The 18,395-nt window shown below is 36.6% G+C and overlaps 1 protein-coding gene across 1 annotated transcript in view; it reads right to left on the bottom strand.

The window, feature by feature from the left end:
* The window catches only part of gfra4b (GDNF family receptor alpha 4b), a 124,951-nt gene that overhangs the window by 54,332 nt on the left and 52,224 nt on the right, over positions 1 to 18,395 (bottom strand). Inside the window, exons 2-3 of the mRNA XM_037675197.1 lie at positions 2,170 to 2,445; positions 1,934 to 2,014 (exon numbers count right to left, since the gene is read on the bottom strand). Of these exons, the coding sequence (XP_037531125.1) occupies positions 1,934 to 2,014; positions 2,170 to 2,445 (357 nt within the window). The remainder of the gene's footprint in view (positions 1 to 1,933; positions 2,015 to 2,169; positions 2,446 to 18,395) is intronic.

The following is an 18,395-nucleotide window of genomic DNA, read 5'->3' as shown; positions in this document are numbered from 1 at the left end:
ATATATATATATATATATACACACATATATATATATATACGTGTGTGTGTGTGTTTGTGTATGTATATATCATGTGCTTTTTATCTTATATTACTACCTTGAAATACTTATTCATTCAAATTCATCCGGCTGTACCAGAATATTCTACCATTTTCTTGTTCAATATCTCTCTTTAGGACATTGTAAATATAATGACTTTTTCACGTTTTGGGACTTTTTTGTGTACCCTTAATGCATGCTTTTAGTATTTCTTGTTGGTTTGTTCTTTGATTTTTTTAGCCAGTCAAGTCGGTTCTTCTCATTCTAAGCATTTCATTGTACTGTTAACCCTGTGTTAACCTTGCATATGACAAATAAACACAACTTGAATGACAAATAAAGAGACTCTGACTCTGATTTTCTCTGATTCTGAGTTACACAACTGCAGCTGAAAACCTGGGAGATCTGGGGGCATATTGTTGAAGTTGTGATGATCGTCTTTTACAAAGTAAGCATTTTAATGTAGTGAATGCTCTGAAGGTATTCTGATTGATTTGAGATCTAAAACACTCTTTTCCTCAACATAAAAAAGCAGATCAACTTTGAAGCTTGTCTCATTCTGCTTTTCACTTTGATTAAAAATGTGCATCAGGCTAAAACATTGTGAATAAAAGAGTTTTCTCTGGGATAAAGTAACATTTAATGTGTAAAATATAGACCAGGGCTATTCAACAAAACTGCTCAGGGGGCCACATTTTCTGGAAGCTAACAGCTCGGGGGCCGGACTTCCAGCGATTGTTATTATGTAAATAAACCAAAGTTTACAGTTATCTGTTACATTTTAAGTTTGTTTATTTTATTGCATTGAATCATGAATGCAATAAACAGAAACTAAAACCCACACCCAGAACCCACCTTTTTTATTTTTTATGAAGTCATCTGGATTCAAGTCACCCATGGGCAGGAAATGGCCCACGGACCACCAGTTGAATATCCCTGATATAGACTATCACAAATGATCCCATTAATAAATACACTTCTTTTTTATTCTTCTTCTTCTTTCGGCTGCTCCCTTCTTCAGAGGTCACCACAGTAAACTGAGTCGCACAAAGACTTGGCAATTATTTTTACACCGGATGCCCTTCCTGACGCAACCACACAAACAACCGAACTACCACAGCCCTTTGTGTGGAGCAGAGAGCTGCTATCTAGGGTGCCTATGGGGGGTTAAGTGTCTTGCTCAAGGGACCAGAGTGGGGCAAATGAGGGTGGAGGCAGGTGTGGGTGCTTCACCTATCCCACCCACATTTTGATATTGTCGGCACCGGTACATGAACCAGCGATCTTCCGATCACAGGCCCACCTTCTCTAACCTCTGCGCCGCCACTCCCCTTAATAAATACACTTCATTATAATGTTCAAATTTTCTTTTGAAAAACTGATGCAACATCTTCTAATACACTATGGTAATATTTAGCATCAAATAATGTTTTTTTCTTATTCCAGTAATTCATTTATTTCATAAAATACCAGAAATACACCATTCCATTAACATATACTGTGATTCTTAATAAAAAAAAGTTTAATTTAAAATGTTCTGTTAAAAAAAAAAGATCATATTTTTATTTTAGCTTTTATCTCCATAAGAAATAAAAGTTAGATACTTATTGCAAAGCCATAACAATGGGACCTAAATAAATCTACAGTAAGTCAAAAATTGCATCGCAAAACCACTGAAGCGAATTCTTTTTAACTGCGCCATTTCATTTAATTCAGGATTTATTTATTTTTTTCATACTTTGCAAGGAGTACCTCTAATCCACAATAGACATATTGTGGATTAAAGTTCAAATAATCAAACAATTTCAGATAATGAACTTGTACTCAGATGTGCGCACAGTTTTGAAGGATGAAAAACTATAAATGTAGATGAAAGTTAAATAACGTATTTTACCTGCTGTAATAGAGGCTAAACGGACATAATCGTAATCCCTCTGCACTGTCTCATAGGGATAACTCTCCACAAGGTTGAGTCCTGAAAAAAATAGATCCATACAAATATTGGTTTAAATGAACAATTCAAACATTAATACTGCGCTGTTTTATTTAGCTATTGATACTTCAAGGAACTGAATCATAAGTTATATAGGTGATTTTGTAAGAAAAATGCTGATGACTAAATCCACACACCATGAATGATGGACTGATGAAGACTCCAGTAGATGCTCAGGCAGTTCTTTTCCTTCTTCATTCCCCGTTTACACTGACAGCCATGCAACGGGCTGGACAGTAGGGCGGACACTGCATTGGCACACTGGCTTCTGGCGCCTGGACCGAGCTTCATGCTGCCGTTGCCAGCTACACACTGACGCAAAGTTCGTAGACGTGGACTACATGTCTCATCACTGGAGCACAAGTCTCCAGCCACCAAACAGTCTGTGCCGGCCAGAATAACATCTAACAAAGCTGCAGGAGAGGAAATCAGAGTACAAAAGAGCAAAAAGATTAGGGGGAGTTGAGAGCCCTCAAAAGTCAGCTTGGCATTCAGGAATATAAAAAGTGGATAAACTCAAAAACATTTTTTAAGGAATAAATCTAAATTGTTGTATGGTAATGAGAATTATGTTAAATCAGTCAGAGCCTCATTGTGAAATTCTGGAAACGTGCAAATGCGGAGGTGAGGTTCTCTTGCAAGTATGCAATTATCATAGCACGGCTCTCATACAATGTGCTGAAATTTTAATGGGTTTAGCTCTTTCTTTTTTCTCTCTCTCTCTCTCTACAGCTTCAAAAGCTTGGATGAAATGTGAATTTTAAGTTAGTTAAAACACTGGAAAGACATCAGACTACTTTGTTTTTACTGTTGACAGAGCGAAAATGAACGAGTAAAGTTGACTGATCAGTGTAATTAATATAAATATATTAAAGTAAATAAATAAAATGTTCTTTTTACAAATTACTTTCTATCCTTAAAATCTTTTAACAGCCACCCCCCAAAGAAGATAAGATTTTAACTCTCTTTACCCCCACTTTTATACTGCATGGCACTTATATTCCAAACTTTCCCAGATCCTGGAAAAAAAAAAAGTTTTGTTTGACTACATTATAATTTCTACATGTCAAGGCTAACAGCTAGTGAACATTCATCAGCAGGGACCAGAATAAAAAACAATAACGTGCATGTAAATATCTGTACTAAATATTTTCAGGTTTTAGGCCAATATACAATGTATTGCTTCCATAGGGGAATAGAGTCTAGGTGGATGTAGGTTTTGTTCTATCATATTAATTACATAAATACATTTAAAACCCTTAAATAAATGGAAAAAAATCCCAAACCTACCCAGGACATGTTCTTTTCAAACAATACAAATTCTCTCTTTTTCTATTGTAGAACCAAAAAAAGCTGTTGAATGAAGCAGATCGGATGTTGTTGAGGTGCATAATTCTGTTCACATATACCATATTTTTCTGACTATAAGGCGCACCGGATTGTAAGGCTCTCTGTCGATTTTTGAGAAAATTAAAGGATTTTATGTGCGCCTTATAGTCCGAAAAATACGGTATTTGGAATCATAGTTATTTCTGTTCTCATTTGTTGGTTCCTAATTTAGAAGGAAATGTAATATGCTAACATGTAAATATGATGTTTTCCTAAACCTAAAGAAATAGCAACATAAATTAAGGTTCTTAAATGGCCCCAACCACCACAACAGCAACAAGTAATAAAAGTTCACTATCATCAGAAATGTGCACTTACTAAAATGGCATGGTTCAAGGTTTTTAAGCACATCAACAAAGAGAGATTCTGCACAATCAAATGTGACAAATGCAAGACTGAACCCCAATATGCCATGCGTTAATGTTGTGTTGCCTTTAATGGGTAATTGTACACAGTTGTGTAATAGTACACTTGTATGTCTTATAAAGAATTGTGTTAACTGTGAAAATAATGGCTTGAAATCTAAAGAATGAATGTGTTCAACTATTGTGTTCAAAGATCAATAGTGCCAGATGTGTTTTGACACTAATTCCTTTCTAATCATTCGTTCATTAAATTGTCTTTTCTGTTACTTTGGTTCCCAGTTGTACTGCAAGACTTAAGTATATTCAGTGGATCAGAGGTCTTGAATTTTAGGAGCATTATGCACAAAAATGACATAAGATGAAAGATTGGACTAGAATATTTCTGTAGTAATGATTCAAAATGAAAGGTAAAATGTCAGTTAACAGAACAAATTATCTAGTGTTTATCAAGCCACAAAGGATGACAGATAAAGAGAATTACAACTTTAATGTATGACTGGAATTATTTTTTACCTGGAAAGATATTAATATTTCCAGTGTCTGTTATTTGTGTGAGTTAAGGACTTTTACAGTTTTCAAGTGCAGTCAGACAGCTGGCGAAACTCAGAGATATTTTATCCTCTGTAACTCTAGTCGTATTAATAAAGACCTTGATTAAAAATTCAAAATCATAAATGTAGCCATTCATCATCAAAACCAAAGTGTTATTGGTAAAATCAGGAATAATAAAAACAGACCTTGATACATAAAAAATAATGATCAAGGGATGGAACTTCATGAAATAAAAATGCTGAATGAATAAGCAGTAGTGTGCCAAGTTCAGAAGATGTCATCAGTGATGCTAAAGGTCATGGCCTAAACCTTTTCAGTATCAGACCATCATAACAGAAAAAAACTGACAAGAGGAAGGTGGTTCTATAACCGCACTGACCTGCCTGCGTCGCTCAATGTTGTGTTTTAGTGAAACTACAGAGAACTTTTATGTTTGAAAAACTCAGTCCACTTTATTTCAATCACACACCTGCTATTAGGGCGGCTGTGGCTGAGTGGTTAAAGCAGTAGAGTCAGACCTCCATTGCACGACTACAACTGGTCCAGAATGCAGCAGCCCGATTTTTAACCAGTACAGGCAAAAGAGAGCACATTACACCAGTTTTGGCCTCACTGCAATGGTTACTGGTTCACTTTCGAATCCAGTTCAAAATACTCATGTATGTCTACACTCACTGAACAGTGTCGCCTCCCCCCTATCTCTCTGATTTGCTACAATTGTATGTCCCACCACGTTCCCTGAGGTCAGCGGACCAGTTGCTCCTCACAGTTCCAGGAACTCGTCTTAAGCACAGAGGTGACAGGGCCTTCTCTGTAGCAGGACCAAGACTCTGGAACGAGTTACCTCTGCTTGTCAGACAGGCCCCCTCCCTCTCGATTTTCAAGTCCCGTTTAAAAACTCACTACTATTCAATAGCTTTCAACACCAAATGATCTGTGTTTTGATCCTGTATGCTCCCCACTGGTTTGTCGTCATTATCTGCATCGTTTTTATGTCTATATTCTGATTTACCTCATTTTGTATTTTGCTTTGTGTGTTACCTGTTGTTTTGTCTGTACAGCACTTTGGTTGGCCTTGTAGCTGTTTTAAGTGCTCTATAAATAAAGTGGTATGGTATGGTATGGTATAGTAGTCCTCCAGTGCAAGAGTTGGGGTTCGATTCCACCAGCAGTCACATGCCGAAGTGTCTCTGGTCAAGACACTGATCCCCTCATTGCCTCCAATATGTGTCCCATTGGTGTATGAACGTGATCTAAAGTACTGATTATTCTTTGTATAGATCTAGTAGAGTGCTGTATGAATGGGTATATGAGGGCACAAATTGTAGTGTAAAGTGCTTTGAGTATTTTGATAAGACAGAAAAGTGCTGTATAAGTGAAGTCCATTTACTATTACTCAGTACTCTTCATCAATATAAATAGGCACAGGTAATAGTAAAGGTGAAGAAACTGCCACCAATGGGGATGGGAGTACAAAGACATCCACATTCCCCTTTCTTTAGAAGTAGCAGTACCAACAATTTTCATTATAAATATTTCCTAAAATGTTAAAGTGCCCTTTTATTTTTTTTATTTTTTGAAGTTTCATAAGTTCAGTCTATCTGGTGATTTTACAATATGTTGCAACTGCTACATGTCTGCTGGCTTCCTTAGATAGAGAACTTTACTAACTGGCTTTTCTATGTATGTGAATGTTTCTGTAAACTGCCCTGAGACAACTTTGTTGTGATTTGGCGCTATATAAATAAAGTGAATTTAACTGAATTGAATTGAATCTTCTCAGCACAAGCAATGTATTGGTCTGCTCAGCTGATCCATCACTTTTTGGCTCAGGTGGTGATAGGTGGATCATCATCTTCATGTTGTTGATGTTTCTCATGTGTTTTCAGCATACACCTACAATTTCTTCTCAGGATATGCCCATCTTCTGTTTTTACAGTGTAGGGTCTCTGTGCAACTTCCTCCATCATTGTAGCTTTTTTTTAACTACAGATGTTGGAATCTTCCACAGTGTAGATCCTGGTTAGAGGAGCTGAACTCATTGAAGATTTGTCATAGTTAGATTTTTGTCTACTTTCAAGATGTTACCGTTTCTGTCTCGCCTCTTTGTCCCTTTTATGTTGAGCCATATAGGGTGGCAGTAGCCTACATCCCATAAGAAGCACAGAAGGAGATTTATCATGTTCCAGTGGTGAGGCTCGGTACCTCAGTAAAGATAAATAAGGGGCAGATCTGCTGTCTTGAGCCTTCTTGAGTAACTGCTTGACAATGTGAACTCTTTTCTCAGCTTTTCCATTTGACTGGGGATGCAAAGGACTTGAAATCAAATGTCAAAAATCACTCTTTTGTAAAACTCTGGAACTCTTTGCAACTATAACAAGGTCCAGTGTCACTGTAGACAACATGAGAAATTCCATGTCTCACAATTATTGAGTTAATGCTGCTGTATTCATTCGTACCCATCTGCTTACACAGACTCATGTTTGGGCTGCTGTTGTTACACCGTATTGTTTTGTATTATTAGTGTTTAGTGTATATCTTATATATTTTAGCGTACTGTTTGGCGTTCGTTTAGCATATATCTTAGTGTATCTTAGATCTTGATTTACTGTTTCTTTTTACACTTTATATTTTTGCTGTTGCTGGGTGTAACTGGGACCCTGTCCTGTGTACATAATTTCGTTCCACCTCATGTACCACATGTCATGAAATGACAATAAACTTACTTGAACTTGAACTTAATGTGTTTGATAACACATGTACAGTAGCAGACATGCTAAGAAGCAGCACCATCTCTGGATAGTTTGAAAGGTAATAATCACCAGTAGATTTTTATTTTCCATCCAGCTGAAACAAGTCTGCCCCAACTTTCTGCCAAGGTTCATCTGGTAAATCTTATTGCCATTGGCTCTTTTGGCTGCTTTGCCTGGTATCTCAGACAGGTGTGACAACTTGAGGCCATCCTGTCAATATCTGCATGTATTCCTGACTGGTAAATTGCTATTCTTGCATGTCTTTTACACATTTCTATGTCACAATGCCCCTCATACAGTCTTCTCAACATATCTGTCTTCATTGATTGAGGAAAGACAATCCTTTTCTTTCTGAGTAAAAGTCCATTGACAACAGTGCCACTCTTATAACAGTATTGTCAACATTCACCTCTAGGCCAACAATGATTTAGATTTTTATGAATCTCTGTAGACATGAATCTTTTGCCTTTCCTATGAGAATCTGCTTAGATTTCTTATCAGACACTGGTAGTGTGTCAGTTACCAGATTCACTTGTAGAGTTACATCAGTCTATATGAAGATCTCACCATGTGTTGTGGCTCAGGAGAGAGCATCAGCAAGCACAATGTGTTTACCTGGTGGCTAGATCAGACTGAAGTCATAACGCTGAAGCTTCATCAATCTCTGGATGTGGGGTGACATCACACTGAGGTTTTTCTTGATGACGGCAATTAATGGTTTGTGGTCCGTCTCTGCCACTAATGTTGGTAGGCTTTAGATATAGCTGTGAAATTTCTCAAACCCGTATACTAATCCAAGGCACACCTTTTCGATTTGAGCATGTCTACATTCTGCAGTTATCACTGACCTTGATACAAGCGACTGGTCTCCAGTCATGACCTTAACTTGCAACAACATTGCTCAAATCCCATTCTTTGAGAAAGCAATTGATATTGTCTTGGATGGGTCAAAGAATGCAACCACCAGTTAAGTGATGAGTATAATTATCATTGTGCCCACTCTTTGTCATGACTATCTGTCCACTGGAATTCATAGCCATCGTGCCTCAGTGATGCTAGAACTCATCGAGGTGCATGAGCAACAGGTTTAGCATATATTTTTAACCGTATCTTGTAGGTGAACGGTAAAACACCAAGTGTTCCACATGCTTTTGTAGTGGACTAGGCCTACGTCGAAACCCAGTCTAAGGTCAAAACTCTTGACCTTAAGAACCTTGTGGGACAGGAACTGTCATTTCATGTATTTGAATACATAAATACAGGTTCACCCATCCTGAGACTTCCTTTCTTGAAGATTCAAGTGAAAAGAACACTCTCTTTTTATTATCATTACTATCTTACAAATGTTGATAATCAAAGTGTCTTAGTTCAAACCATTTTAGATGTTGCAGTGAACTAATCAATTTTATTAACTGAGTAATGATTTTTATTCTCATGTTAAAAGCTGTTGCAGAGTAATTATGCATTTTTCTGATTTCTGCTTTTGAATGAGCAAGTGTGTGCGTTTACAAGGTTACAGTCAAACGAAAAACAAGTTGTTATGTTAAAACTGTCATGTTTTAGAATCCTCTCAGACGTAAATAGAGATGTTTTGCACCTGTTTCTTAAAAACGCCAAAACAGAACCCTCTCGGTCTGTGAGAACATTTCTGAGCTGTACCATAACAATTCTCGCTGTCTCTAACCTATTACGTCACAAAAACACACCCCTTCTGGTCGTTTCTGACCAATGAAAAATCCCAAAAAGTGAACCGGGAAAGAGTCTTTAAAATGTCAATACTTCCTGGTCTACAGGGAGTGACTTACAGAGTGACTTACGGAGTGACTTACGACTCACGGAGTTACAGAGTTACAGAGTTGGAGAGTTGTCAGACTTCTAGAGTTCTGGAGTTCTGATGGAGTGCTGTTGGAGTTCCTGACATGACAACAAAGCTCTTCCGAGTTCCATGGGATTATAACATTTTCCACTGAGGTGAATGTGTGTCGAACAGAGCCTCGCCACTACTTCTGACGGGCTACAGCCATTCTAAGGAGACGCTGGACAGGTAGCGTTAACGGAACACCATATCTGCTGATTATCATCAGAAAGGTAATGGGTCAAGTTTCCTACCAAGCGTACCGAGGCGAGCTGGGCTTCTGATGGAGAGTGTCGGTTCTGGTGAACATTCAATTTCCCTCAAACCCCATCCTTTACTCCCTCTAAACTTCTTTCCATCTTTAAACTTTCCTATGAAGTAGAAATTCTCCCAGATATTTAGAAATGTCTGTGTAAAGTGCTTATTCACATCCGTGTGAGTAAAAGATCATAGTTGTACAGTTTTATAAATGTCAGCAACGGAAAAATCATGGCCGTATGATTTTTCCTGATTGATTGCTTATATTGTTATTTTCATAATTTGCCAAATTAATGTAAATGTTTGATGTTAAATTTGATTCTGTAAATAAATGACCGCATTCATTTTGATGGGTCAAATTTAAATGACGTCTCACTTTGCATTTCCTTAAATTCAATGCACGTTTTATTCAGTCCAGAAAAATGAGGAACCCGCGTTAAATGATGAATATATCCCAGCATCTGTTCATCTACACTTTGTCACCCAACAGTGACTGGTATTCCTCTGGTACAACAACAAACATGAGGCTGTGTTTTCCTTTAGCTCATACTTTAAGACTGCATCTTCCCTTTGTATCAATGAGGTTGTCCAGAGTAGGTTTTCAGTCCCCTTCCTCTCTGCAAATGGTTTATCTTCTGTCACCATGCCCACAAAGAATGTATCACAAAGAGAGGATTCTTGCACAGTCTGTACACGTTCCCTTTGGTTCTTTTGGAGAAACATTGCTTTGCAAAGTTATGTTGTCCTTTACACTTGTTGCAGACTTTTCCATAGGCTGGACATTGTTTAGGTTTATGTCTGCTTCCACACCTTTTACACTTGAAAGTCTCCTGGTCTTTGCACCGTTTAGCATGTATGTTCTGGTTTTTCGTATGCTAGACACAGTGGCTACTGCTGCACTGTCTTCTCATGTTTTTTTTTATCAAATATTTTAGCATGCCTCAAGGCACGTTTACTAGCATGGCATATCTTTACAGCATCAGCTAGCGTTAGCTCAGTCTCTCACAGCAACTGTTCTCGTACTTTTTTGTTCAAAATCCCAAACACAACCTGGTCACGGATCATTGAATCAAGTACCACTCCAAAGTTACAAGTTCTGCATTTCAGTTTTAAATCTGTCAAAAACATATGAACGCTTTCTGCCAGCTGCTGAACCAATGAGCGAAACATGTAGCATTCAAAAGCCCAATATTTCTTAGGCGAACATTGTTCACCAAATTCTTGCACAACTGTGTCAAACTTATTTTTGTCGTCATCATCACTGTACATGAATATGCTGTAGCGCTCTATTGCCATCCGTCCTGCAACAGTAAGGAGTAATACAATCTTCCATGCATCTGGTTTGCCATCACAGCCAATTGCTTGCAGATACAGTATGAAGAGTTTTTTTAAAAGTATTCCACTCATAATCAATATGTCCAGTTCACAGGGTCAGGTGGCTTCACACTTTTTAATGACTCTTTGCTGGATCACTCCTTGCACCATGTTATGTTTCCGTGAAGCTGCAGAAAACTTTTGTGTTTGACAAACTCAGTCCACTTTATTTCAGTCAATATGGGTGTATAGGTACAGGTAAGTAATGGAACAGGTGAAGACTGCTACCAAGAAGATAGGAGTACAAAGAGTCATATTGCCACATATGAACACAATTAAAATGGAGAGCCCTTATTTACCTTTATTTCAGTTTCAAACTCAGATGTAAGACCATCCTAGTGCATGCCAAAGTTATGGCTTAAATATGCCAACAAAATAAAATGATCTACAAAATTCCCAAACCTGAGACTGTCTTGTACACAACTGCACATTGAGATCTTGTTCATGTGGACCATAAACAGAATAAGAGACAAGGAGCAGCCCTGGTGAAGTCCAAATTGCTTTGCATGAACACTACAGTAACCCAAACATCCCACCATCTGATAAATAGATCCTCACTATAATTTGTTGTTCCAGAAGTAATGAATGTTTGTGAATCCTAAGCTTTTCATATCTCTTTCTTCCAAAGGTTACTCTGAAAATATATTTGCAAGAATGACTCACATAGTGTATTTTATCATTCAAGCTCTGAAACCTGACATTATTTGTGTTTCAAATATTTTTTTGTTTATCCTTTTCCTCAAATCCACCTCTTTGTATTCAGTGTTGCAGTCCCCTGTTTACACTGTACTCTGAAGCAAAATTGCTTCAGTTGTTTTTTTTTCTAACTTACATGCATAAAAAGAACAAAAACACATTTGTAAAAACTGGGGTTTTACTCAGACTTTACAGGCAAACGGAGCTTTATATTAGCTGTTATTCAAACAGCACTTGTCAGTTAAGCACATTTAATACTAAAATGTGAATTTCAATTAGAGGTAATCAAAAGGATTTTAACCTGGAAGGTCAGGTCACAGGCATAGGTAGACAAAAAAAAATTACATGGAACATTTTCTGAAGCACTGTGTCAGTTTCTGCTGCCTTGGCAGATGCTGAAATAGACATCATACATCATGAATGCAAATTAGTCACTTGATTTGACATTTCCAATAAGCCCGTCTCAGTGTACCAGGTTTAGGCTATTAACCACGTCAGTAATCTGTGTGTTCTGAGCTCCAGTAAGTCCTCAGTTTCCCTGCCACATAAATCACAGGAAGATTAGCTGATCAGTTACCCTTGCGGACTGACTTAATGGTCCACTTCAGCAGAGATAAAATGGGGAAAGGAAACCTAATGAAGTCAGCTGGAATGTTACCTTCACAAAGGGGCACGAAGCTTTGGGTGAAAATGTGATGAAATAGTGTTCAAAGTACAATTATTAATGCATTCATAACATTTCTAAATTACAGTATGAAGAAGTTAAATTAGATCAAGAAATTTTTGTTTTATCGCCTATTTAACTATACCAGTTTTATACCTGGATTGTTGCGCATGGACTTTGTTGTTTTCAACCAGTTTGACAAGACTGTCATCAAGGAAGAGGGCTGGCAATGGAGGAGGGGCGTACCATCCATACGGTCCATCACATTATTTCTTCTTTTTTTTTACATTTGTATTATTTTAGTAAGTTTGGGAACCCAAAATGTGATTTGATACAAAGTTATACCTATTTTTTTGTTTGTTTCTTAAACATGTTATTTTCGCAATTAAAAATTGCAATCTATTTATTGACAGTTTATTATTACATCAATTGTAAATGTTAATGTATAGGTAGACATTTTGTACCTAAAATACCATCTATATGGGTGTGAGGCAGTTTTAAGGAAACACAAGATGTCTTCCTTGATAAGTTGGCAACCCACAGCTTTTTTCTCTGTGCAGTTTAATATGTGAAGTCATTAAACAACATCAGAAATGAAATGTGTGTTTCATCTGCAGTCTATGCCTTCAGGGAGGGGATGTGATAATTTGCAAACATTAGAAGGTAGCGACTTCATTTTTTATTTAAATCTACAGAATTAGTAGTGTCTCCTTGTTTCTGGGTTAAATGCTGGTCTGTCACAGTGAAGCTTATTATTAAGCTTTTACTCTCTGTTGTATTTGATATCACTGACACAACAAAGTCAATCTGTGTTTCTGCCACTAACAAAGAAATGCATGTTAGTGAAAAAATAAATAAAAATGTCTTCACAATTAACTCAGTTTAACAAATCGTAGACTCTTTGCAGCTAATCCGTCACTCCTGCAGAAAGTACAGGTGCAAAACAGGCAAAAGGACAATTTAAACTGTTGATTCACATATTATCCAGACCGCAAATGAAAAACAGGCTTTGAGGTCGAAACTAGGCTGTGACTGAGCTGAATGCACCTGAAATAATTTAGAATTATTTAATTAAAATGCTGAAATTCCTTCAAGGAATGCTCATCACCCCAAATTCATGCCAGTTTTGATAGAAGATCATTTACAAGAAGATGTAGACATTACTGTTTAGCCAAATCTTGAAAATGTTTTGATCTCATGCAATATTCTAAGGTGCATTACATGTTGAACAAGACTCCCAGCTACTACCACATCAAGAACTTTAAGTAAATATCTGTATATTTCAGTTTATTTATTTATTTATTGTTTTTTGGCAAATGTTGATTAGCTGTGGCCCACTTCTTGAAAAAAAAATGTTCCAAAGGTTGTGTTCATCTAATTACTTCCTGAAGGTTTGGATAAAATACATCAAGTGGTTCATCAGGAATTATGCTAACACAGCAGACCAACAAACAAACACACAAAAAAGCAAAACCCTTTTGCCTTTAGCTGCACAATAGTAACAATATAGATAGAATAAGTGTAGTTTAAATGTGAATGCTCTGAATTAAAATGAAAGCTTTTTGGTGATCAAACTCTTAGTAACACCATAAATATTCTACATTTGCTGAACAATGCAGAAATAAAGCTTTGCAGAGAGTGGTGAAGGCTGCACAGAAGTCTGTTCAAGTCAGCCTCCCCACCATCACAGACATCTACACCTCTAGATGCAGGAAGAGGGCCACCTGCATCATGAAGGACCCCACACACCCAGCACACACACTTTTTGCCCTGCTCCCCTCAGGCAGAAGCTTGAGGAGCATTAAGTGCAGAACCACTAGACTGAGGAACAATTTCTACCCTGAAGCTGTTAAACTCATGAATCCCTAGTCAGGGTTATCACTGGGAAAGAAAAAGAAAAACACTGTAATGCCACTTCATTGTTATGTGCTGCTGACTATCCATGCTGCTGATTTATTTCGTGTTGTTGTGTTTGTTCGTCCTCATCTGCTCACACAGACTCATGTTCATGCTGCTGTTGTTTGGCGCATTGTTTTGTACTATTAGTGCTTAGTATATTCCTAGTTTAATGTATTTCTTAGTTCACATCTTAGATCTTATAACTGTTTTTTGTTGGAGGTAACTGGGACCCTGTGTACACAATTTCATTCCACCTCATGTACCACATGTGATGTGAATAACAGTAAAGACACCTTTACCATGACCTTGACAATACTAGTGAAATCACATTTGGGGAAAAAGTATAAAGCTAAACAGCTTTTTTATTATTATTTATTCCAGAAAATAATAAATGTACCTGTTAATGTAGTTTTCTAAACTCATTTAATCTGTTTTTGTACTTATATTTTAAAATATTTAGCTTTCTTTTACCAAAAAATTTTGAGATTAAGCTTAAAACCTCAGGGAAATAATTTTCAGTGAATCCAAGTGATTTTCTTTCTTTAAAGACCTCAGGCTGGGCAAACTCACATTCTTGAGTTTCTCTAATGCACTATGGTATATACAGTAAGTGTGTGTGCACTTACAATTAATTATTCTTAAGCATATGCTTGTTTTTTTTTTTTGTTTTGTTTTGTTTTGTTTGTTGTAATTTTAAGACTTCTGTTCTCACTAACTCAGCTGCTCACTCACTGAACCAATTGTATCTAATCTACCCTGCATGGTTATAAAAAAGCTACATAAAAAATAGTTGTAAGTTGAAAATGTTCATGTTCTGGTTTTGATTAACTTAACAATTGCAGTTTGATGTCAGTCATTTCTTCCAGTGATGAACGGCTTTCTTAAAAACCTGTTAATAATGATATTGTTGTTTCATGATTAATTTCATATTTTTGCAATTTTGTGAGTATTTTAAACACATAAAACTAATTTAAAATTTTAGAGAAAGTTGTTTTCAATCAATTGAAGAGGTTTTTTAAATGCACACAACATAGGTGAAAAATTCCAGTCAGGTTTTAAATCAGGCCACCGTACAGAGACAGGCCTTTTAAGAATTTGTAATGACATTCTTTTAACCGCTGATGAATGAAACTCTGCTGTTTTAGTGCTTTTAGATCTTTCTGCTGCCTTTGATACTGTGGACCACAACATCTTGTTGCCAGACTTGAGCAGGTGGTTGGTATCAAAGGCACAGTTTTATCCTGGTTTTGATCCTACCTGACTGACAGGAGTTTTCTGTTCATTTAGGGGAATGTTCATCATCTGCATCTCCTCTAACTTGTGGGGTCCCTCAAGGGTCTATCTTAGGTCCACTGATATTTAATCTCTACATGTTGCTTTTGGGGTCCATTTTTAGAAAAGACAACATCCCTGTTCATTGCTTTGCTGATGATATTCAGTTGTATTTGCCCATTAAGTCAGGCAGGGTCACTCCACTGGAACCAGTCTTGAACTGTCTAAATGACATTAAAGTCTGGTTAAAACTAAATTTTCTGAACTTAAATGAAAATAAAACTGAAGTCATCAGCTTTGGTAAATGTAACACCCTTAACACTCTTGGCCCCTTGGTTTCAATCAGTCACTCCAATGTCAGGAATCTGGGAGTTATTTTTGATAGTACTTTTAAAATAGACAAACAGATAAATGCAGTTGTGAAATCCAGTTTCTTCCAACTAATACTTATTGCCAAGGTGAAGTCTTGTCTCCCTTTTAGTGATTCGTGCTTTTGTTACCTCTCGTTTGGACTACTGTAATCCAATGTATGTTGGATTAGATAAATCATCGTTGTGTTGTTTACAAACTGTCCAGAACGCAGCAGCTCGTCTTGTAACAGCAACTACAAAACATGAACACATAACCCCTGTCCTGGCTTTTATACTGGCTTCCTGTCCACTTCTGGATTGATTTTAAGATTTTATTGCTTGCTAAAAGTCTTAAAAGGTCTGGTCCCATCTTATTTATATGATCTTCTTAACATCTACACTCCAGTTAGAGCACTCCGATCTACCAATCAATTCCTCTTAGATGTCCCCAGTTCCAAACTGAAGTCCAGAGGTGATTGGGCTTTTGCTGCTCCTAAACTGTGGAACAGTTTACCTGATAATTTATAGACCGCTGAGACTGTTGAGACTTTTAAATCTCTGCTCAAGACTCTTCTTTTTTCCTTAGCATTTGATCCATGCAGAGTCTGAGACCAAGTTAGAGCTGATTTTTATTGTTGTTGTGTGATGTATTTTATTGTTAACTTTTTTATGTTTGTTGAGTAGCACAAGATTTGTTTTTTTACTCTTTTTTTATTCTATCTTAACTGTAAAGCATTTTGGCCAGCTTTTGTTTTTATGTGCTATAGAAATAAATTGACACTGATACTGACATAAGATTAAATACTTTAGTGAGAAAGGAATTATAGTTATTCATGTTGTTGAGCATTTTAAATGTTTTATCAAGCATCAATAAAATATAAGGAGTCCAAAGTCGCACATTTAAATAAAATTTGAGTGACTTCTATATTTGATCCCATTCATTTTTAATCTGCTGATGGGAAACGTGATATTTTTAGGTGAAGCATCTTGCTTGTAAAAGCAAATGTACCGTACCTTTCATAGTGTAGAAGTAACAGAGCTGTAAATATAAAAAATATAGGTTGTGAGTAAAATTTGTTGTAAGAGTGGTCTTTATATTCCTGATGTATCATTGCATTCTCTGCATTAGACAACGATACTCAGTTTTAAGGGACAAAATAAGCAGTTTCAAACATCAAAGTGAAGAAGATTGAATTTGGTGAAATGAGACTGAAATATCCATCTACATGCAGAATAAAGCAATGTCAGCTCCACTTATTCTGCATACATCAAACAAATAAGACTGAAAATCTCCATAATTTGACTTCAAGGTTTTAGAAAGAAAAGGCATTTGCTATCTCAGCAGGATACTTTGGGTTATGCAGTGCGAAAAAATATTATCTGTACTTGTAATTTTTTTTTCAAACAACAGCTACTACTAAATGGCAGTATTACCAAGTTAATGAATTTAAAGTAAGAATTAAGCAAAACTTTTGTTTTAAGAAAATATTAAGCATTTAGGCAGTCTCCAATTAGAGCAAATCAAACACAGACTGATTTAATCACATATTTGCTTCAACTGAAACTTTAATACACAAAGTATTATTTAGGCATGTGATATACCATCAAAAACAAAAATAAAAAAGCTTTTTAAATTTTATATACATAACAAAAAGGAGGGGAAGTAATGAAAAACTGCTCTAGTCAAAGCGTGTTGTTTAAGACCTGCACATTTCTACCTTCAGAAAGGCTGCTGTAAACTTCTTATGCAGTCTGCAACATGAGGTCAGATCACAACTGCAGCTGTAAAATTGCCTCATCTGAGTGGCATTGACAGATGTGTATTAAAGCGCCTTAAACCTGTTTTCTTTCAAGTGATGTTTCATGTCTCTTAGATTGCATCAAGGTCTGGATAGAAACCATTTAGTTCTTTGATAGCCATCTCCTATTCTCCTGCCGTGCAACAAAACTCTCTTTACCTGGTGCTTTTTACAGCAGCTTGAGCCAGATGGAGGGTGTCCCTATATGTGTTGCTGAAACTCACACCTCCTATAAAAAACTTACTGTAAATTCAAACTCCGTGCAGGAACTTTTCATTAAAAAAAAAATTTTAAAATAATGAACTATTCACATCCAGTACGGAGTGTCTGCTGGGTTTTCAGCTCCTCGGGGTTGACCATTTTACAAATCTCCCAGGGAGACAAAGCCTAAGTAGAACAAACATATCACAAGTTGATGTAAAAATGTTCTGATTTCATACAAAATATTCTATTCTAACTTTAGTGGTTGTAAACCACTGCAGGATTTTCCCTACTGATTTTGGTTATCACAGCTCTGAGCTGCTTTAGTGAGAACATCTAGCTGAAGAAGCAACCAGGACTATGCAGACTCTAATCATTGTTGCTGCGGGATTCTGCCACAGTCCACCATAATGCACTGCTTAGAACTGTAATTCTGACATCTTTATAGGATTTAAAATGTGAAAGAGAGCAACAGAAGTTTGCATTAGCTATAATCTTGCTTTATGTCAAGTAGCAGAACAAAAGAACAGAACAATCTGCTGTAAACTGGTATAAAGCCATGGCAGACTTAAAATTTATTTCAGTGTTATAATAATGTTGTCTGTTCTCTTTGCAAGGAAAATGAAACAAATAAACTGTACACCCATTTAATTTCAAAGCAAACAAAACTCATAAAGTGTTTCAATTTCAATTGGATCTAGTGTCAGTAGCTTTCTATTATATTTAAACAGCCAACAAATTGTTTATATTTGAAAAAAAAAATCCTAAATAAAATCAAGTAGAGGTTTCACACTATGTGGTTATGGTAAGAGCACATTAAATATCCCAACGGGAACACAGTCAACTGCAGCTACACCATCAGAAAGGATACAAGTTGTTGTCCTTATTAAATTATTGAACTCTGATAACTGTCCAAATCATGTCCCCTTTTATATA

This window comes from Nematolebias whitei, chromosome 4, assembly GCF_014905685.2.
Source record: "Nematolebias whitei isolate Nwh7 chromosome 4, NemWhi1, whole genome shotgun sequence".
In the NCBI taxonomy this organism is placed as follows: Eukaryota; Metazoa; Chordata; class Actinopteri; order Cyprinodontiformes; family Rivulidae; genus Nematolebias; species Nematolebias whitei.
Note: the sequence above shows the minus strand (reverse complement) of the source record. Positions and strands in the feature narration are given on the sequence as shown.